General features: G+C 53.1%; 1 protein-coding gene across 2 annotated transcripts; it reads right to left on the reverse strand.

Annotated features, from left to right (window-relative positions):
• Positions 1-7,714: 7,714 nt before the first annotated feature.
• Positions 7,715-20,416, reverse strand: LRRC32 (leucine rich repeat containing 32). Of its 2 annotated transcripts, XM_033121396.1 has the most exons (4): positions 15,442-15,513; positions 13,817-13,827; positions 13,010-13,013; positions 7,715-10,702 (listed from the first exon to the last, which is right to left on the reverse strand). In XM_033121396.1, the coding sequence occupies exons 1-4, from the start codon at positions 15,511-15,513 to the stop codon at positions 8,810-8,812; spliced, it is 1,980 nt and encodes a 659-aa protein (XP_032977287.1). In that variant the 3' UTR covers positions 7,715-8,809. The 2 variants fall into 2 exon arrangements, with proteins under 2 accessions (XP_032977287.1, XP_032977286.1); XM_033121395.1 differs by lacking the exons at positions 13,010-13,013; positions 13,817-13,827 and adding an exon at positions 20,287-20,416 and having other exon boundaries at positions 15,428-15,517.
• Positions 20,417-21,449: the final 1,033 nt, after the last annotated feature.

The raw sequence follows: 21,449 nt of genomic DNA on the forward strand, positions 1-21,449 counted from the left end.
CATCATTAGCCTCCAATTGAAATGTAATACCTCTTTCCATCATGAATGTAGGCCACAAATCCCTATAGGATTACGAGTCTCTGTGACATTAGCAGTTCCCTCACCAACAGAAGTCACAGATGTTTTCATGCCTTGTTACAATAATGGCAGACCTCTCAAAATATTGTTTATGCTTGTCAGTGCTTCAAAATTATAGTCGTAATTAGACTTGCCACTAGATCTCGTTATTTAATGTGTTAGTAAAAACATATATTACTAAATCAATTACTTTCTAATATTTTGATAACTGCAGTCAATGTAATTGATTTCCTTTGTAATCAGGCGTACTATTTGTTTTATGAAGTTGAAAATCTGATTCTGAGAAGAGGTCCATCGGCTTCATCAGACTGCCAAGGGGTTCCATGGCATGGCAAAGGCCGGAACCCTTAATGTATGGGACTCTCAACTCACATGTCCTTGAAACTTGTGCATGATACAGAAGGAAAGCAATTAAACTTTCATGACCTCTGTCTAAAGCCAGGCCCTGTGTCTGGTGCTGGGATACGGAGGGACGGGATGGCCCACTGCTTTTGAGGAGCTCACAGCGTAGGTGAGAGATGCAATTTCGCAGCTCCTGCCACTCGTTGTCCTGCTGGATGGGGGCCCAGGTTCTTAGATTTCACAGGACTTTAAGAAAAAATCAGAAATTCAAATTTTTCTATGTTCTCATATAAAACAACTCTTCCAATTTTTAAATGTTGGCAACTAATACAGATTTACATAAACCACTGTGTGGGCCAAACAAAGCACGCCTGAAGGCTAAATTTGGTCCACAGGCCACCAGTTTTCAACCTTTGCTCTAGAAGGAGAACAGAATTCCAGTTAGGGTGGAAACAAATTCACTCTCTGAAACAAAGTAGCTGGGATTCTGAGACCCCACCCACACCTCCACTCTACTCCTGTAAGCCAGGGAGAGAGGGGATTAGAGCCCTGGTCTTGGAAAGGGAGGGCATGGGAGAAGGAGCTCTGTGGTGGGCAGTGGGGGTCCCTGCAACCTGGCTGCAGGCTGGGTGAGGGGAGGGCTGGCTGGGGGCAGGTGCTACTGTGGAGATCATCAAAGGAGTTGTGGAAACAATGAGGTCATTAAGAGATTGTACACTGAGTGTGTAGATGCATGATCAATGTGCTGTACAGCTGAAGCTGAAGTAGAATAATACTGTATGTCAACTATAATTAAATATATATGTACATATATATGAATATAGTCATGGAAGCTGGAGTATAGCATAAGGAAGATAGTCAATGGTATTATAACAGTTATATAAGATGTTGGAGGGGTAGTAGCTTGGGGAAGGCGGGTTATCACTTTGTGAGGATGTAAATGTCTAAATATTATGTTGCTTTGTACACCTGAGCAAGTAAAAAAAAAAAAAAAAGATTGTATACTTAGAAAACCCAAGAGCCTCTAGCAGAGAAACAAAAACCAAAAATGAATGCAAAAACAAAAGGAACAAATTAGAAAAACCTATTTGAATTAAGAAAAATTGATAAGTTTATTGGATACAGGGTAAATATACAAAAACCAATCATTTTTCTCTATTTTGACAGTAAACATGTAAAAATGGAAAAGATACTCTCATAAGTCACTTATGGAAATGTGAAATATTACCGTCTTTTGGAAAAGTAAGCTTTATTAAGTTACATGTAACATATATAATATCTATCCATTGATCTAGAATTCCACTTATAAGTACTTCTCTGACAGAAATACAAGTCCCAGAGACTACAGGCATATGAACAAGGATGCTTTTGCAGCATGTTTATAGTTTCAAGGAAAGATAATAAAGTGAATGTCCATCACCTGGTGAATGCCTAAATACATTATGGAATATTCACACTATGGAATATTATGTACTGTCAAAAATGAATCAGAGCTATAGCTGATTGGGGGAATTTCCTTAAAGTATTGTTGAATAAAAAAAGCAAGGTGCAGGAAAATTATATATAATATAATCCCATTTTTATAAAACAACGATAAGCGCATATGTGTATTTGCATGTAATTTAAATGTGTCTGTCAGTGATTACTTGATTATGGAGAAAACATACAGAAGTTTAGTAATGAGAATGTTAATAAGTTACCTACGGATGAAAAAAGGGTTGCTGCCAGCTGATATGAGTGGTACAGAAATGGAGGAAGGAGCCAAGCCCATCCTATCCCCACCCCAATAATTTAAAAGTGGGGGCCTTTGCTATTGGGCTTTCTTGCCCTGCAGCCTGGCTAGCCCCCGACCCTTACAATGCTTGACTCCTGAGACCCCTTCTTTGGCCATCCTTCTCACCACCATACACCCTTTCATATTTTTCTCTATGATTCTAGAATGGGCAGCCAAGACACAGAGGAGGGGAGAGGGCCAGAGGATCCCTGTGTAGGGGGCTGCTCTTAGTGCATGATAACGGGCCTCAGGGTCTAGAGTGCAGCTCCTGCTCTCCCAGGCATTTTGGCAAATTCATGGACTTCTCTGAGTCCACCCATCTCAGTTACATCTCTTTATTTCCTCTCATGGTTCTCATTACAATTTGCCATTTTGTCTTTATTTGAGCGTGTGTGTGTGTGTGTGTGTGTGTGTGTGTGTGTGTGTGTGTGTGTGTCATGTCTATTTCCCCCAATAAACAGTGAGCACCACGAGGAGAGGGATCTCGTATATACAGCACCTAGCATGGTTTGTAGCAGGGGCTTAAGAAATTTCAGTTGAATTCAGTAATTCACTCACTTATTCTCTTTCGCATTCACTCACTCTTTTACTCGTTCCTTTCTTCATTTATTTACTTATTCGTCCCAGAAACATATGATATTGGCTAATGACTTTTCTCTAATCTGAGTCTTTCACTTTCTAGGGTGGCTTTTTGGAGGGAAGTGAGAGTAGGGACATGACTGCAGCATTCCGGGAATGCATCCGTAATTTGGGAGAGTTGGGTGAGTCGGATATTCTCCAGGGAAGGAGGGAAGATTCCAGAAGGCTGGAAGGTCGAAGCAAAAGGTGCTGCAGGATCAGAGAGGACAAAGTTGGGAGTGCTAGGGTGGAGGCTGGGCAGAGGCAGACTCATCTCTTCCACTCCTAGGCCCTCAGTTTTTCACTGCCCGACTTGCTTACGCATTTGCTCTGCCTGGGAGAACCTCTACTCATCTCCACATGCTGAAATTCTACCCTTCCTTGCAGGGCCAGCCAGGATGTCCTTGAAGTCCTCCTCACTCCTCCAGCTGGAAGGGCCACTCCCTGCTGCAAACAAATCCCCCAACACACAATCTGGACCTCCCTCGTGGCACTGACCACTTCCTGCTTGTGCAGTGCTGAGGCCCCTCTCTCGGTCCCATAGGCAGGGGCTCTGTCTGACTGTCCTGGGATCCCACCAGGACCCAGCACAGAGAGGATGCTCAGGCTCCTCTGGCCTAACATATGAATACTGCTGTGCATATGGGGGGGTACAGTGATTATCACCCCATTTTACAGATGGGGAAATGGAGGCACAGATAAGTGGCTTGACTTGCTTTTGTTCCCAAAACAAAGCAGTGTCAGAGCCTAGACTCAGGCCTGTGTTTCTGGTCCTAGAAGCAGGGTTTTTTCCAGGGCAGCTTGGTGGGAGGTGGGAGCAGGGTGGGGTGGGAGCTGGGTCCTGAGAACCAGCAGGCCAGAAAGCTTTGGAGTTCGAATGGCCAAGTTCAGGGAAAGCACAGCTGGGGAAGAGCCAAGGTATTTATTATGCTTGGTTTCCAGCTCCAAACAGAGCTGATGGATGGAGCTGCTCCAGTTCCTATAAACAGCTCGGGCCTCCCTCCCCTCCACCGTCGCTGTTCTCAGCCACCACAGTTCAAAATGCTTCCAGTGAGATGGGGGGTGGCAGGAGAGATGAACAAGGAAGGGAACGGGGAAGAGTAGGGAGAGCGGGAGGAGAAGATGAGACAGGCTCCTAGAGGCAAGAAGAAACGAGGGTGGGGAGAAATGATTGTGTTTTGCCTCACCACTGGCACTGCTGCTTTTGGGCAGCCCACACCCTGTCTCCCCCTCTGTGTCCTCTGTCCCCTGCGTCTGTCTGGGGAGCCTGTCTCCTCATTCTGTCTGAGGGCTGGTCTTAATCCCCACTAGATTTTAAGTCTGGGAGAGCAGAGGCCATCCATTCGGGAAAACTTTTCTGAATTCACCTTCTCCATTGGCGCGTGGGCCCTGTGGACACAGAAAGGACTCCTGGTAGGACCTCCCTTCAGGAGCTCCCGGGCTGGTGGCAGATCAGGCAGACATCCCAATTGCTGTGGTCGAGGGCAGCCTGTGGCTGTGGGCAGCTGGAGGAGGGAAATCAGGGCAATCTCCCCGGAAGAGGCGATATGGGCAGGGGTGAAAAAGGAGGAGTTTGGTAGGTGGGTCAGGGTGGCTGAGACTTTTCAGCTGGAGGAAGTAAGTGGGAGAGGGCCTGACGCTGGGGAGGGTCAGGAGGCTGTGCTGCCTAACGGTTGAGATCGCTGGCTCTGGAGTGGGGCAAACCTGGGTTTATAAGTCTCAGCTCTGGCACTTTCCAGCTGTGGGAACTTGAGTGTCAGTTTGTCTAAAATGAGGATAATAATAGAAATCTCTTCAAAGATTGTTAGAATGACATACACTAATGTATAGCCAAGCTCAGCACAAGGCCCAACTGGATGTGCTCAATAATCGTCTGCTCTGAATACAGATGGGAGGCAGCCAGAGAGAGGTGGGGCTGGAGGACCGCAGGACCTTGCTCCACAGGGACTTGTGAGCTACCTAAAGGACAGGTGCATGGAAAGCGGACAGCAGATCCCGGGTCCTGGGGGGATACACCAGCATAGGGGACTGAGAGGGTCAGGCAGGTGTGGGCCGTGGATGCAGCCTTCCTCCCCTCCCACCTGGCCTGCAAGCCTGGCTCCTGCTGGATCCTGTGCCTCCTAAGGCTCCACAACAGCTCACTGAATGGAACGGGCCTGGTGACCTCGCACTGCAGGCCGTCTGTGACTGGGCAGGCAAGGGCCTCCCCTCTCCCTGGAACTTGCCGGATGCTCTGATGACCTAGTTGGCAGTGGTGTCCATGTTTGGCTGCAAACAGGAATTTCTGCCTCACTGGGGGTCTTGGCCAGGTGAGCAAACACTCCTGTTTGCCAGGAAAAGGGGTCAGGAACCTGGGGGGCTCCCGGTTGGATGGGAGGCCCACAGAGCCCTGGGCTGAGCTCAGCCCCTGCTACTGCCTTCCCTTAGGCCATCACGGAACATCTGTGTGCCAGGGCTGAGTCACATGCCCTCTCACTGCCTGACCCCATCCATGAAATAGCCATTAAAACTTTTCCTCTGGATAGTAGGAGCTGAGAGTAGGAGCTGGGAGGTGAGAGGTCACAGCCCAGAGAAGCTGGGTTGGAGAAATCTCCAGGATGCTGGGGGTGGGGGAGCAAAGCATCACTGACCTGGAGCTTGAGGGAGAGGAGGGTGGCACCTGAGGGGGCAGAATCTGGGTGTTAGGCAGCTGGGAAGGGGAGGTGGAGCCACATGAGCACGAGCACAGGGGGTGGCAAAGTGGGGGGTCGGGGAGCCACTCGCTTCCCTCTAGAGTGCCTCAGAGCCCCTCACCTGCCCCCACCCCACATGAGGTGGCCCTTGCCCCCTTCCCCAGACCCACAGCCCATACCCTTACCTTCCCACTCCCTTTTAGGAACCAAGGTGTTCTTCTGGACTCTCCTGGCTCTTCTTCCAAGTTCAACCTTGAGCTGCAGCCTGCCCACTTCTTCTCAATTCTCCCGTTCCTGGGAGACCTTTAGCTCTAGTGGGGAAGGCCCCCGGGCATCAGGGTATCAGGACGAGATACTCAGGAGGCACTGGGGCTGGAGTTAGAGCCGTGGGCATCGGCAGAGCACTGTGGTGGCTATGGCAACGAGGGCGATGACCCTCCCAAAGGAAGAGGGCCTGGGATGGGAGACCTGGTGGCCACCAGTCAGATGGCTCTAGGCATGTAAGCAGATGAGCACGCAGCAGACCCTGAGAAGGAGTGGCCTGAGATGAAGGTGAAAAACACATGCGGTCCTAGGTGCCTTGGAGAGCACGCCTAGGGGCGGGCTCGGGTGACAGGAGGACCTGGGGGAGGGGCCCTCAGAGCTGAGAGGTCAAGGAGCTGCGAACTTTGGTGAAGGCACCCTCGCTGGCTTTGGCCGGGGCGATGCGGGGCACCGAGGGGCTGAAAGCAGCCTGGGTGGGTGAAAACGGAGGGGAGACCGGGGAAGCTGCCTCACCAAGAAATTTACCGGTGAAGTATGAGGACAGGCAAAGTAGTTTAAGGGTCTTTTTACTATTTTTAAGACGGGTGGAATTTGAACACAGCTGATGTCTGAGAGGAAGAAGTGACTAGAGAGGAGGCGCTGAGGAGGGGCAGGGGGGTAAGCACAGGGCCAGAAGAGATCCTCCGTCTTCTCGGCCATGGGGGTGGGGAGCAGGGTTCCTTGAGTGTGAAGGGATGTGATTGGGGCTGAAGTCCCAAGATCCAGGGTGGGGATGACCCAGAGCCTTAATCCCCCGCTCCGCGGTCCTCCCCCAGGGTTTGCCATGAGGGTGCAAAGACCATAATGGAAGAGGAGGAAAGCAGGGTTCGAATGGATGCAATGGTGCCAATTACCCTCGGCAAGGAAGAGGCTGGCAGGCCGCATTGTTTCTCCAAAATTATTTTTTAATACATTCATGTGGGTTATACAAAGAGCTGGTCCCAAGGCCTGGGCTGCAGCCTGGCTCCTAGAAGGTGAGAGCAGCATTATGTAGTGTTTTCAAAGATCAGGCATAGAGGGGCCTGCCCCTGTCCCCAAGCCTGAGAGAGTGTTTGTGTGCAGTGAGCACCTGTGGTCATGATCCCAATCAGGACTGGGTCCCCTGGGCTGCCCTCCCGACCCCCAGGGCCGGAGGCTGGGGCCAGGACACCAGGTTCCAATCCTGGCTCTGCCATTGACTCCCTGAGTCCTTGACCCTCACTGGGGCTCAGTTTTCTCATCTGTACAATGGGGCGGAGAGAGGGGCATTTTCATTGTCTCACTCTTTCCCAAGCACTGTCCTGAGCCAGACAGCAGCCAAGCACAGGTGGGAGGTGAAGACAACACGAGGGCCTGGGCTGATCCCAGGGCTTCCTTTCTTCCTGGACAGCCCATGATTCCATCGGTATGCGGGATAAGGGGTTAAATCTGTATGTTTTTCTACCTATTTTTCTAGGAGAAAAAAAAAATCCCCACATGATGAGGACCAGAAAGAGAATTTGGAGCCAGCGTTATCTTGTGATGTGACAGCTGTGAGGGAAGGAAACCACTCAGGTCCAGCCCCCAGCCTCTCCCCTGCCACACCCCCAATGCAGTCTGAATCGACTTTTTCACAGGCTCTGCCAGCAACTTATACAGCTCTGAGCAAGTCCCTATTTTCCTAAGCCTCAGTTTTCCTATCTGTGTAATGGGGAGGTTGGACTCAATGGTCTTACACTCCAGGCTGTGCTCATTAGATAAAAAGGGAATGAAGGAATGCAAGAGCAAGAAGAGACCAGCCTGCAAAGGAGGGAATGAGGGAAACTGAGGCAGAGAAGAGGAGAGGGCCTGTGGCTGCCTGTATTCTCTCTGCCTGCCTGAGGAAGAGGAGGGAGAGGAGCGGATGGGGATGCACAGCACAGGATTCTCCCTGGCCTTAGTCCAGTGATGTGGGGCCACTTCCGGTCCACCCGACAGCCTGCAGCCCATATAGTGGCAAAGCTCAGGCCCTGAAATCAGGAGGATGAATCTGAATCTCAGTGGTGGCATTTCTTAGCTGAGGCTAAGAAATGGAGGGAGACTTGGAGCCTCTTTCATAAAACAGGATAAAACAGCAACCTCAGAGGGTTGTCATAAAGAGGCAGATGCAGGCGTGGGTTTGTTACAGCTGCTAAGCCTGGTAAAACAGATCCAGAGCCCTGAGGCTCTAACTCCTGCCTCTCCAGTCAGCGTGGGACTGGGATGGAGCAAGGGGCCTGGGCAGGGCGTGGGGGCTAGGGTAGTATTTGGGCCAGTGTGTGCAACACAAGGGTGCCAGGTAGGGGAAGAGCCTGTCCAGTGCAGGAAAAGGAATGGTCCAGGGTTGGCCGGAGCCCAGGGTGACAGCCTCTTAACTAGGACGTGCTGGACCTGCTGCAGCTGCTGCAGCCCACCCAACAGTGCTAGATCCAAGAGGTATTCATGCGGCTCCAGTTCTCTTCCGGTCACAAGCTCTTCATGTTCCAGAGAAGCTGAAAGTCATTATCAGAATATGTGACAAATAGTCTGCTTGCGAATGTCTCAGACAAATCCTCTTGGTCTTGACCCTCCCTGGCCCTGTCTGGTCTGGCCGGGGCAGGACTCTCTGCACTCAACTGGCACTGCTGAGCTTTGGAGCCCTGGACTCCACACTCTGTGTGGTCATTGCTCGGCTCTGCGACCCCCTCCCCACCCAGACTGGGAGAAGCTTGAGGGCAGGGATGTGTCTCCTTGATCGGTGTCCCCAATGCCCAGAGCAGGGTGTGGCACAAAACAGATGTCTGGTGAAGATTTGTTGATCCCCTGGGCCAACCTCATTTTCTGTCACTCCTGAAATTGCTCAACTTCTGGGTTCCACAGCTGGACCACATGTGCAGCCTGGGAAGTGGGTTGCCTTACGATGCAGCAAGATGTAGGAAAAGGAGCGCTGGGCTGAGATTAGAGACCAGGGTTCTGGGACCCTGGCTCACTGTGTGACGTTGGGCCAGTCCCCACCCTTCCCTGTGCCTCTAGCTCCCGGCTGGGATGTTCTGCAGCCCCAGCCTCTCTAGGCTTTATACTGTTGGTTGAACTTCTGCCGGCGGACACAGCAACAGGTGGCCAGTGTGGTGAGGACTATGGCAGAGACCAGTGCGAAGGTGAGTATGATGATGAGGTTGACGTTCTTGAGTTCCCCCTTCTCACAGTCCTCAGGACGCACGTGGCTCAGGGACACCTCCTCCTGGGAGCGGAAGCGGCAGATCAGGTCCCGGGTGGCATCCACGTCCACACGGCCCTGGTGCAGCTGGGCCGCCAGCCAGCCATTGCCGCAGCAGCTGAGCGGATTCCCCTGCAGGTAGAGGCGCCGGAGGCTGGTCTCCAGGCCGCCCATGGCACTGCCCGGCAGGAGGCTGAAGCTGTTGTTCCTTAAGTCCAGAACCTCCAGGGACACGGCCTGTGTCCAGGCTGGCAGGCGGCTCAGGCGATTCTCAGCAAGATTGAGCTGCTTAAGACAGCTGAAGCAGGGCAGGTCCACCTGCAGGACCTCCAGCCTATTGCCCTGCAGGGCCAGGACCTCTAAGGAGGTCTCCAGGCCTGCCAAGGCCCCTGTGGCCACCTCCAGCCCAGGGTTGGCAGAGAGGTCCAGCTCGGTCAGTGGCGTGTGGAGGAAGGCACCTGCCCTGAGTGTCTCCATCTCATTGTCCACCAAGTTCAGGATGCGTAGGGAGGAGATGCCAGAGAAGGCCACACAGCCTGAGGGTCCAGGCTCCCCTGGCCCCCCACAGGGGATGACCTGGTTCCCCTGCAGGTTGAGCCTATGCAGGCTGGCTAGGCCAGCAAAGGTGTATGGGGGCAGGTCCTGCAGGGTGTTGCCCTGTAGAAGCAGTGTCCGCAGAGACCCCAGGGCTCTGGCACCCAGCTCCAGTGTTTCCAGTGCATTGTAGCTGATGTCTAAGAGCACAAGGCAGGGCAGGGAACCTGCCTGCCGAGCCTCAAACGCCTGCAAGCAGTTCCGGCTGAGGTTCAGGAAGCGCAGGGAGGTCAGGTGCTCAAGAAAGCCTTCGGGGAGGAGGTCAATTTCATTGTAGCTCAAATCCAGATTCAAGAGCTGGGAGAGGGGGTGTGTGCTGGTGTTGTGGCTGGGGTTCGAGAGGGGCGAGGCCGACCAGCCCTCTGAAGGTGAGTGGATGGCCTCCCCGCCCTGGGGCGGCCCCGCAGGAAGCTGGATGAGGTTGTTGGACGCATTCAAGTAGATGAGTCTCGGGAATGTGGCCAGGTCAGGGAAGTGGAGCAATTTGTTCTCCCGCAGATCCAGCCAGGTGAGCTGGTACATGGCCCGAGGCTCTGGGGCCGTCTGAAAGGTCTCAATGCTGTTGCAGCTGAGGTCCAGCACCCGCAGCTGCTGGAGGCTAAAGTCAGAGATGCAGGTGAGGGAGTTCCTGGAAAGGTTGAGGTGGGCCAGGTGGGGCAGGGCCTCGAAAGCACCGTCCTCGATGTCCATCAGCACGTTGCTGTGTAGGTCCAGCCGCTCAAGTGCCGGTGTGCCCCAGAAGGTCTGGCGGGAGAGGCGCGTCAGGCTGTTCTCTGCCAGCGTGAGGGTGCGCAGGGCGGGCGCCTCCCCCAGCAGCCGCTCCACCAGACCGCTGTACAGGCTGTTCCCAGACAGGTCCAGGGACGTCACGTGTGGCAGGGGGCCTAGACCACCGGTGCTCAGCGCCAGGCGGTTGTGGGCAAGGTTGAGATGCTCCAGGTGGGCCAGGTCCTGGAACACACCTGGCTGGAGGAAGCTGATCTCGTTGGAGCTCAGGTCCAGGTGACGAAGCGCCACGTAGAAGCCCAGGGGCAAGGCCAGGATGCTCCGAAGCTGGTTTCCAGACAGGTCGAGGGCCTCCATGTCCCGCGGAAGCATCGAGGGGACCTGGAGCAGGCCCAGGCCCTGACACAAGACCTCCTTGTCCACCTGCGCAGGGGGAGGCAGGGAAAGCAGCAGGCATGAGTGACTGCAGTAGCTGGAATCAGATACTCGCCTCTAGGAAAGGGGACTGGGACCCCAGCCAGGCTTGGCTCGACTTTGTCCCTGGCCTCCCAGAATACTCGACATACCTTCATCCCAGCCCAATCGTCCCATGTCTGAATGACCTCCATTCCGCTCCCTGCCCTGTCTGTGCCATGGCATGAGAAAGGGACTCAAGGAAGCTTTGATGGATAGACAGACAGAGAGGTGACAGACAGACAGAAGGACCAATGAACTGACAAAACACCCTATACTGATTGGTATTCCGTTTTACAGGAAACTGAGCCACGTGTCTTCTTATGTGACCCAGAGCCAGTGAAGCTCAGGGCCAACCTGGAACCCAGGTCTCCTGGTTGCCCATCTTGAGTTCCTTTTATGGGCCCAGATAGTTACATTTACCCAGCTGGTGTTAGACTAGACGAACGCACTTTAGGGGAAATGTTTTCAAAAGGGAAAAATGCGATTTGCACTCTCGTCATCCATTTTCAGCCTCCCACTCTCAGATCTCATTCAAGCCTTCGTTCAGTGGGACACAGCTCCAGGTCCCAGAGCTTGCCTTCCTCAGCGACACTCCCCAGAAATGACCTCTTTCCTGCCGCTGTTATCCACAGACACCTCCATCAGTGGCTTCGCTTCCCATGGCCTGGTCCATATCGGCCCCTAGAGATGGGGTAGGTGTAGGGGGCAGGGGAAGGATGGGCAGGGTGCCAACCCACCCTCTTGGATGATAAGACTATGATTTTGCTACGTGAGCCTCATCAAGTCACATTACCACTCTGGTTTCTTATCCAGTAAGTAAGTTATCCCTCCCAGCCCCCATTCAGTATTTTAGATTTTGTTTAGCATTTTTCAGACCAATGGTCTCATTGGATCTTCACAGTAGCCTACTCATCAAATGTGATCGCCCCTATTCAAGAAACCCAAGCTCAGAGAGGATAAGGGAGGGTCTGAGATCACCCAGCCACTGAGGAGCAGAGCTGGGGTTTGAACCCAGGTCTTTTAACAACCAAAGGCCCGTTTTGTCCTTCTACCCCATGAGCCTTCTGGGGCCAGAATTTTTTCCATGCAAATGCAGCCTCCCTCTCGTCTTTTCCAGTATACCAGGAACCCCAGCCTTTCCCAAACAAGGGTCTCACTTCTCCCACCACCCAGCTCAGGTTCAATTCCTGCCCCAGCTTCTATCTCCATTGATCCTTTCTGACCCATCCACCAGCCAAATGCCTGGCAACTACTCAAAATCTACTCTGACTGAGCTATCCTTTGCTTAACTCCTCCAGGGCAAGTCCAGGACCCTCAGCAGGCTGTTTGTGACCCTTGTTGACCTGTCCTCTCTCTTCCCAACCCCACTCTAGCTCAGCCCACATGCAGTGACCATACCTGACAACTGCCCATTGTACCCTCCCATGCCCACCTCTGGGCCTCCTCCTTGCCGTTCCCTGTGTTGGTTATGTCTCTCCCAATCAGATCTGAAGGGTGAATTCTGCATACTGTGCCCAGGGTCTCCTCCACCAGGAAGCCTTCCCTGACTGCAGGGCAAGTCAATGCCTCCTCCAGGTTCTCACGGCCTCGGTGTTTCTTCTATCATAGCTTTGGCCCCTGAATTGTGACTGTCTGTGTGGGGACATGCTAGACAGTGAGCTCAGAGCCAACAGGGACTGGTTTAGTTGATGTGGATGCCTTGGGCCTGGCCCACAGAAGGTGCTCAGTAATTCTTTTAATGAATGAGTCACAGATATCCTCCCTTAGTAAAGTTCTGAGGGATTGATTCAATCACTTTTCTGAAAGGAAAGAAAAGAGATGATCCATATACTCAGACTAAAGTCAAAGACTGTTAGAGCAAAAAGGGTCCAGCCCACCCACTTCACAGATGGGGAGACTGAGCCTGAAGATGGCAATGTCCTGCACTGGTCATGGTGAGTCAGTGGCTGAGCCAGCGGGGCAGGAACACAAGCCTGGGGGTTCCCTTCTGCCTGGCTCAGCTCTTGGCTTCTTCCCAAGAGCTCCAAGGTGAGGAGAGGGGAGGAACAGACTGCCCTCCATCAGGCATTTGTGTGCCTCTTCCTATTCCATGCAGTACAGCGACTGGCCTACTCAGAGGCACAGGGATACCCCTGCGGTAGGGCATCCATGTTAACTGGAAACCTACCCTGGCCACCTTGCCAGTCTTGCCTGGCTCCTTGACCTTTCCTCCCCCACAGCCTCTTGGCCAGCTGCGGCCACTAGGCATGGCCTCCCTGTCCTCAGCTCCTGGACCATCCTGCTTAAAGAAGGAACAGCAAAATGAACACAAACACAATGACTGCCACTAACTATGGAGTGCTACTATGTTTCCCCGAAAATAAGACCGAGTCTTATATTAATTTTTGCTCCAAAAGACGTATTAGGGCTTATGTTCAGGGGATGTCTTCCTGAAAAATCACGCTAGGGCTTATTTTCCGGTTAGGTCTTATTTTCGGGGAAACGCGGTAGCTCTGTCAAGATTGTGCTGAACGCATAGATCCCTTTGCCTTATTTAATCTTCTAAGGCATATTTACTCCTTAGAACACCCTAAGGAAATTGAGGCTTAGCGGGTGGGCTGCCCCAAATCAGATAGTCAGAGGCTCAAAACTACTATTGCAAGTTCCTTTTCCTATTGGTGCCAGCCAAGTTCTGAGCACTGGGCCCTCAGCTGGTCGAGCACCCAGGTTGAGTCTTTCGGCACAGTAAATAATACCAGCCACACTTCCTGAGCATTTACTGTGTTGGGGGCACTGTCCTGTGCATTACATGTTACCCCATATGCAAGCCCATGTCCCATTTCACCTCTGGATACTCAAAGGCTCCCCGGGCACTAACCTCTGAAAGTTAAGCCCGGACACAAAGCTGGCCAAGCTCAGAGCCTAAAACTTGCTTCATGCCCAGGGGCCCAGGACCCTGTCAGAGGCCGAGAGGAGGCTGCTGGCAGGTAGGCCTGCACTGGGCTACCCAAGTCTCCAGTCTAGTCCGGGAAGGAGCTTAAAGGCCAGGGCAGCTCTCGGCACTCCATTTCCAGGGTGCCCACCACTTCCTGAGCGCCTGACTTACATGGGGACTGACTTACATGGGGAGGGGTCTTGGGGGAATCAGCCCTTGCCAAGTTTATAGCTTCTCCGACACCCCTACCCAAGCTCTCTGGGATGCCAAATGCCACTGCTCCCTACCTTTTTTTTTTTTTTTTGAGGGGCGCAGGGCTTGACACCCAATTCCATTTTACCACCTGACCATAGAAGGAAAACAGGGTAGGGTAGGAAGAGTCACACAGCAGTGGATAGCATAAGCTCGGGACAGCTGGGTTCGAATCCTGCTCTGTTACTTCCTATTTGTATGAGCCTGGCAGGTCATAGCTCTTCTCTCAGCCTTAGTTTCCTCAGCTGAAAAGAGGAGTTCTGGCAGGAGAAAAGGAGAGAAAGCCCTCAGCATGGTGCAGGTACCGCTTCAGCCCTGAGTCTGTGGCAATTTTTGTTTTACTATTTTGAAAATCATCATAATTCCTTCTGTGGTAGTTCGGAAAGTGCTTCCCTGCCCAGTATCTCATTTGCCCTAAATCCAAACCTCACCCAGTTCCCCTTCCTGTTGGGTGGCCCAGACCCTTCACCTCTCGGAGCCTGTCGCCTCAGGTAGAATGTCAGCTATATTTGGTGACATGTGAGTCCTTCTCTGATTATTATGGGTTCTAGGAATCTCAGAAGGGATCTGAAGAGCAAGAAGTGAGGTGACAACAGCAGGATACTGCAACCCCAAAGAAGGGCTGCTGGGTTCCTGCTGCCAGCACATCCAGTCTCCAGAAGCAGCTGCCATTCTGTGTCATAAGCTTCCAGCCCCAAGTCCAGGTGGAGCTGCCAGAGCTCCTGCCTTGAGCTCAGCGACGACTCAGCCTTACAAGTAGACTGAGGTGGTCCCTTTTCTCTGTACCCCACAAGGTCACAGTAGCGTTAGGGCTAGTCTCCCTGGCTCAGGGACTAAAAAGGAAACAAAGTGAATCAAATCTGGCCCTCAAGAAGTTCTTGGTCTTGCAGGTGAGACAGGCTTGGACCCATGTGTCAACTATGCCATGTGCTCAATATTGAGATGGAGGGAAGCTTGGGGTTGCGGAAGTCCAGACAAGGGAGGAAACAGAACCAGGTCAGCCTGGGAAGAATCACAGGAAGAGTCAGCATTTAACCTGGGCTGTAATGAGTGAGAGACACCCCAGCAGGGATGTGGCATACGGGTCCAAGTCAAGGAGAACAGTTAGAAAAGGGGATTTGTCCTCAGGAGGAACCTAGTACATGAGAACCCTTCCCAGCTGGCCCACCCCAAATTCCCCCCCACCATATATATATTCAACATTACCCAGCTGACCACTGCCCTGTGGGGGCAGCTTTGGGGGAACAGAGTTCAATGTTGGGCCTACTGATCCTAGTTGAATGATTTTTGGACAAGTTACCTAATCTCTCCAAACCTCAGCTTCCAACTCTGTAAAATGGGAATAATGGTACTTACCTGGCAGGATTAATAGTAAATAGGTATTTGAACATTCTAGCAGTTTAAATGCATTACATGCCTTGCCTTTCCTCTTCTGACTCGTCTAACTTCTGGCTTCTGGGGCTGGGACAGTAGGATACCCTAGGGCTGGGGAGAGGAAGCTTACCCTTTCTGGCAGGGTTTCTTACCATCTTACAAGCACCGTGTCTCGGTGTTGGGAGGTAGCCAGGCCCCAGGTCAGCACGGCCAGGAGCAGCAGGGTCTGATGGCTCATGGCTCTGCATAGAGAGGGAAAGGAAAGGGAATAGTGTAAAAACTCAGGCTCCTTCCCACTGCCAGCCCCCACCCTCTCACCCTGTCTGTGCCTGGCCTCAGGGAACCCCAGGCCACAGTCATAGCTGGAATTAAGGTGCGTGAATGGGGAACGTTGTGAAGGGGGCAGGAAATGGGACTGTAGCCCATTGCAAGGGGACTCCAAGGCCAAGCCAAGGAGCTGGGCCATTCCCCACCCTCAACCCCACCCCCCACCCCAGCAAGAATTTTTAAGCAGTGGGTGACATGATTAGATTTGGGTTTCAAAAGACCCCACCTGGTGGAAGACAGTCTGGATGGGGTAAGCAGGAGGCAGAGGGACCCTAAGGGCTGCCCTAGGGCTGGGGTGGGATGAGGTGGGGAGCTGGGCCTCTGACTCCATTTCTACACAAGCCACAAGCAGCTCACCCCATCCTAGTTCCTCAGGCCCCAAACAGAATTCCTCAACACCCCCACCCCCACCCCTGGACTTTATTTTGCCCTTTTTCTTTTGATTTTCTGATTCTCCAGTCCCTGCCATTGTTTGAAGGCTGGGCCTGGAGCCTTGACAGGAAGCCCCGCCAGGAGGCCTGCCCTGCCCCCAGCACTGAGGTAGTGAACTTCCCCAGGAGCACGCTGCCAGGCCTTTTACTTTCACTGAAGCCACAGCAAGTGCCAATGCAGAGGACACTGAGGCCTGCTGAACCCGCCCTTCTCTCTATGAGCAGGGGGAGCACAGAGACCCTCAATAGGGTGGAATCCCAGTGTTGCTAGGGGTTCCCTCACTGAGGACATGGGCCAAGTGCTAGGAACACACAGATTCATCCATCGATTGCACTCATCCATTCATTCACACCTTTACTGAATGTTTCCTCATGTCTGGCTCTGTGCTGAGAACTGAGGATACAAATAAATGCACAGAAGTGACATAATACATACAGAGCATTAAGAAAGAGGGACACACAAAGCCCTCCTAGGGCGCTGGACTCAGAGTCACCCATACTTGACTGTTACTTATGTCTCCTCCACTTACCTGCTACGTGACCTTATGCAAATCATGTCACCTCTCTGAGCCTCAGTTTCCTTTTCTGAAGTTAATGCTGACCTGCCAAGTTTTGGTAAAGATCAATAAGATATATTCTAGGAAAGTGCCACTTACAGAGCCCTTACCGTGTTTCCCCGAAAATACGACCTAACTGGAAAATAAGCCCTAGCATGATTTTTCAGGAGGGCATCCCCTGAACATAAGCCCTAATGCGTCTTTTGGAGCAAAGCTTAATATAAGACCCGGTCTTATTTTTGGGGAGACACGGTATTATGCACCAGGTACTTTTCTTGACACTTTATATGTATTAACTCATTTAATCCTCCCAGTAATTCAATGATTTGGCTCCATGACTCCCATTCCCATATTGCAGACGGGGAAGCTGAGGCTCAGAGAGATTCAGTAACACATCCAAGGTCTCACAGCTAACAAGTCTGGCTCCTCGGTTTGTGCCCTTACCCTCTACACTATAAGGTCTCCCAGAGATGCTGAACGGTGACTCTGAGGATACTTTATAAGAGGCATTTCTAGAACTTTGAGGGCTGGGTCGTTACTGTTGGGACCCACTAGCATCCTTGCGATGAATTTTAAGTGAACGTGGCAATTGTGAGGTTCTTTCTTGTTCATACAGGCAGGGGCCACGGCGGCCTTTTAAACCCTGTTCCTTGGGTTCCCCTCAGCATGGGCCTCTGCCCCCACAGCTGCTCTCTTCTCACCTGCATCACAGGTTGGGTTTTCACAGGAAATTTTGTTCTGCTGTTTAAAAAGCAGAACATCATCACCCATCTGAAAGCTGGTATACTCAGAATTGAGTGGAAACCCCTCAGCCGGGCCTCTGAGGCCCTTGGGGAGTGTGCCGCATCCAGCCAGCTCTCCTTTCCAGCTTCATTTCTCACTGTCCCCTCTCCCACTCTGGGTTCTGAAAGCCTCCTATTTCCTTTACTTCTCAGAGCCCCTTTTCTCTTGTGCTGAATACCTCCTTATCCTTGGGGTCTCAGCTTAGATGTCACCTCCTCCCAGAAGCCTTCCTGGTTCCCTAAATCTGGGCTATGTGTTGGTCCCTCCTCCAGGTTCCCATAGCCCTTGAGCTTCCAGGGAGCACAGCACCGAGCACTCTATGGTTTAACCACCCCCCACCCCCGCCGCCCACTCCTATGTGAAGTGTCCCTAGGGCAGAGGGGCTCACTGTCCTCTGGGACCCATCTCAAACCACTGGGCAGGTGGGGAGGAAGCACTGAGAATTGACATGAAGTGTCTTGGTGACACTTGCGAGAGCAGTTGTTCAACTTGACTCTCCCTGCCACACTTATTCCTTCCCCACCCCACCCCCTACCCCCATTGGCCAGCCAGCGGGTTCTGTCTGCTCTCCCTGAGAAATAGGCCCCATGCTCTGCCTACCTCCCTCCTCCATCATCGCCACAGGCTGAGGCACCACCATGACCCTGGGCCTCTTTCAGTCTGTCTGACACGTAGCAGCGCAGAGGTGTTGTTAAATCATAGATCAGATCACGCCTCTCACAGCTTGGAGGAACCTCCAGTAGAGCCCAGGCTTTACACCTCTCCTCTCTGACTCCATCTCACCAAATTCTAGCGTTCTCGCCATTCTTTGGTCATTACTCAAACACAGCAAGTGCATTCCTGCCTCAGGACCTTTGCCCTGTTGCTCCCCTCCACCTGGAATGCTCTTCCCCAGATCCCTACAGGTTTTCTTGTTTCCTCACCTTGACCATTTCCTCATAATTAATTTTTTATTCTATGAGAACAGGGGTCTATTAAGGGGTGCTCACTAAAGAGCTATGGAGCAAATGAGCTGAGGGGTGAGTGTGAGGGGAGGACAAGCAAGGGTCCGGTTTAGCTCTGACCTGAAGGCATTGCCGCTCAAAGCGGTCCTCATGTCCCCCTCCTCTGCCTGCCAAATCCCACCCTACCCCCAAGATGGGCACCAGAGCATCCGGCAGGGATTGTCCCTGCAGCAGTGGAACTCTGCTCTGGCATCTGACAGAAGGGGACTCCTCAGCTGTGTGCATCCATCAGCAGTGCCCAAGACACAGTGTGTAGAATTTGAGGGTGACTTTTTCTCAAGTGGGAGGACTGGGGTCACTCAGAAGCAGGCTCCCATCCAGACTCGACTGCTCCCCAGCCTGTTCCCTGGGGCAAGTCCCTTAACTCTTCAGTGCCTACTCACCATCCCTCGGGTAGGGCAAGTAGCCTGGTTTCCGTTCTGCCATTTGACTACCCCCACCATTGTGACGATCAAGCTGAGAATGGCTATGAAGGTGCCCTGGACACATGTTGTCTTTCTAGCTGGTACCATGACCTGCAAGGCTGAGCAGCCCAGGTCAGGTGTGCTGAGGGCGGAGGCCCCAGGCCGGGTGGACAAGTGGTGACAGGAGACATCCTAGGGACTCTGACTGGAGGGAGAAAGGCTAAAGAATAGCTGTGTGTGTGTGTGTGTGTGTCGTGTGTGAGAGAGAGAGAGAGAGAGAGAGAGAGAGAGAGAGAGAGAGAGAGAGGAGAGAGAGAGAGAGAGAAATGGGGTGGGGCAATGCCTACTATCATGATAAGCCTATCCTTACTATTAAGGATATTAGACACTCTTTAAGCACTTGACCTATATTATCTCACTTAATTCTCACAACCCAATGAAGTAATTACTATGATTTCCATTTTACAGATGAGAAAACTGAGGCTCAGAAGGATGAAATGACTTACCCATTGCTACCCAGCTCATAAGTGCTTGGGGATTTCGCTCAGGTCTACATGACCCAAATGCTGTGTTCTCTCCAGCAGGTGTGAGTTGCCTGTCCCTATAACACTGCCCTCAATTTGCCTGTGAGGAAAGAGGCTCAGAGAGGCGACTTCCCCAAAGTCACACAGGCGATAAACAGCAGAGTCAGGATCAGAGTCCCGTCTGTCTGCCTCCAAAGCAAATGTTTCCACTACCCCAGGCCAAGCTCTCCCTCTCTGACCCCCTCCAATGACAGCCACCCTAACATCCACAAGCAGACAGGCTCATGATGCTGGGCTGGGGGTGTTCTCCCCCTCCTCTCAGCAGGGATCATTGGCAGAGGGGTCCTGGGAGAGCTGCGGATCCCCGTTCGGAGCAGTGAATCACTAGGGCAGACCTGTGCATCCCACGGGGGGGAATTAGACCTTAACCCAAAGGAATGTGGCTGTGATGGCAGAATTTCAGGCAGCCCAGGGTGGGGGTGGGGGTCCCTCACATCTTACCACCCATAAAGAAGGCTGGCTTTGGAGCCCTTTTGAGGGAGAGGGGGGTGCACCCCCACACTCTATATAGGCAGGTTATCTGGTACTGTGGATGGGAAGCCCACGCAGGCCTAAGTCAGAGGATGGCAGGAGACCTTGATTCAAATCCTGATCTGCCACTGACTAGCTATGTGTTCCCGCCAAGTGCTGGCCTTTCGGCTGTTGTCTTCCCATCTGTCAAATGGGAAACGCCGGCCACGCCCTTCGCGGGAAAGATTCGCCTGCTACAGGAGCCTGAGAGAGCTCTGGGGCTGAGGGTAGGTCAACCCTGGCTCCACGCGCGAGGTGGGGGGCGGCGGCGGGAGGGGGCTGCTGTGGGGTGGGGGATCGGCGTCCGGGTGGACTAGCCCCAGACCAGCTCCACGACCTCTGCTCTAGAGGGGCGCGGGACAGCCGGTTCCCTAGGGGGCCGGCCAGCCTCGCCCGCCGGGCGGCTCCTACCTGGCTCAGCGCGGCCGCCCGCTCCTCTCCCGGCAGCCCCGGCACATTTTGCGCAAACCTGACCCCCGGTCCCACCCCCCGCCAGAGCCCGGGGGTCACGGCCCGAAGAGGCGCACGGCCGCTCCTCTGCCCCACGGGAGCCCGACCCGCGAGGGGGCGGCTCGGGCTTCAATTTAAATACCTCTCCCGCCCCACCACGGCCCCCCTCGGCCATGCCGCGGGGTCCTAGCGCCCGGCGCTCCCCAGCGTGACTTGATTTATCCTGAACCCGCAAGGGAATGAAGTATTTTCTTCACGCTGGAACCCCGGCTGGGAAGGAGTGGGTTGAAGGGTGCGGGATGAAAGGGCCGGGGGAGAGGGGTCGCTGAGCAAGCCTAGTGAGAGCGAGACCCGGCCCCGGGCCGCCACACGTGCGGTTCGTGGCCCCCGCGGGGTCCGGAGGGGCGGGTGGCTCTAGGAGCCGCAGGTCCGCAGAGGAGGAAATCCGGCCTGGCCCCGATTTCCCCGCTGTCGGCGCCACCGCACTTAGGGGGGACAAACAGGAGAAGTCAACGCGGGGCTGAACGCGGAAGGAAATGACCCTTCACTGGCCCTGGGGCGGCCACAGAGGGGACTCCCATACTGCCGCTGCGAGTACCTGGCGAGTCCCGACCAAATTATTTCCCCTCTGGATGTGGTTTAATGTGCAGACCTGTCTCCAAACCTTTGGCAGCTCTGCGAAACGGTTACCATCGAAGTCCTTAGCTTTCAGATTGAGAAACTGAGTTTAGGCATGGGGACAGCTAATATGAATAAAAATCAATAGCTAGAGACTGGTATGGTCGCCATGTATATTTTGGGAAACTGAGTCCAGGAAGGGTCATTGAGCCTTTAGGGTCATATAGCCCATTGAGCCCAATTTGTCCACAAAGCTAAATCCAGGCCAGTCTGGGTGCCCTTTTCCGGCACCATCTTGCTCAGGTTGTTTTTAAAGTGCTGTGCAAAGTGGCATGGTATTATTACTGTCTTTTACTTCAAAGATTGATGTACATCTTCCCAAAGCCACCCCCTCTTCTAGATGCCTTGGCCCTACCAAATCACAGGTACCGTGCCCCTCCCTGCTGGGTACGGACTCAAGGATAGTGGTGCCTGGGCGAGGAGGGTCACAGCTGTCCTCAGGGTCC

This window comes from Rhinolophus ferrumequinum, chromosome 11 (genome assembly GCF_004115265.2).
Source record: "Rhinolophus ferrumequinum isolate MPI-CBG mRhiFer1 chromosome 11, mRhiFer1_v1.p, whole genome shotgun sequence".
Lineage (NCBI taxonomy): Eukaryota > Metazoa > Chordata > Mammalia > Chiroptera > Rhinolophidae > Rhinolophus > Rhinolophus ferrumequinum.

Excerpts from the sequence above, each read along its gene's own strand:
- LRRC32 (XM_033121396.1), bottom strand. The coding sequence starts at position 15,513 with ATGAGCCATCAGACCCTGCTGCTCCTGGCCGTGCTGACCTGGGGCCTG.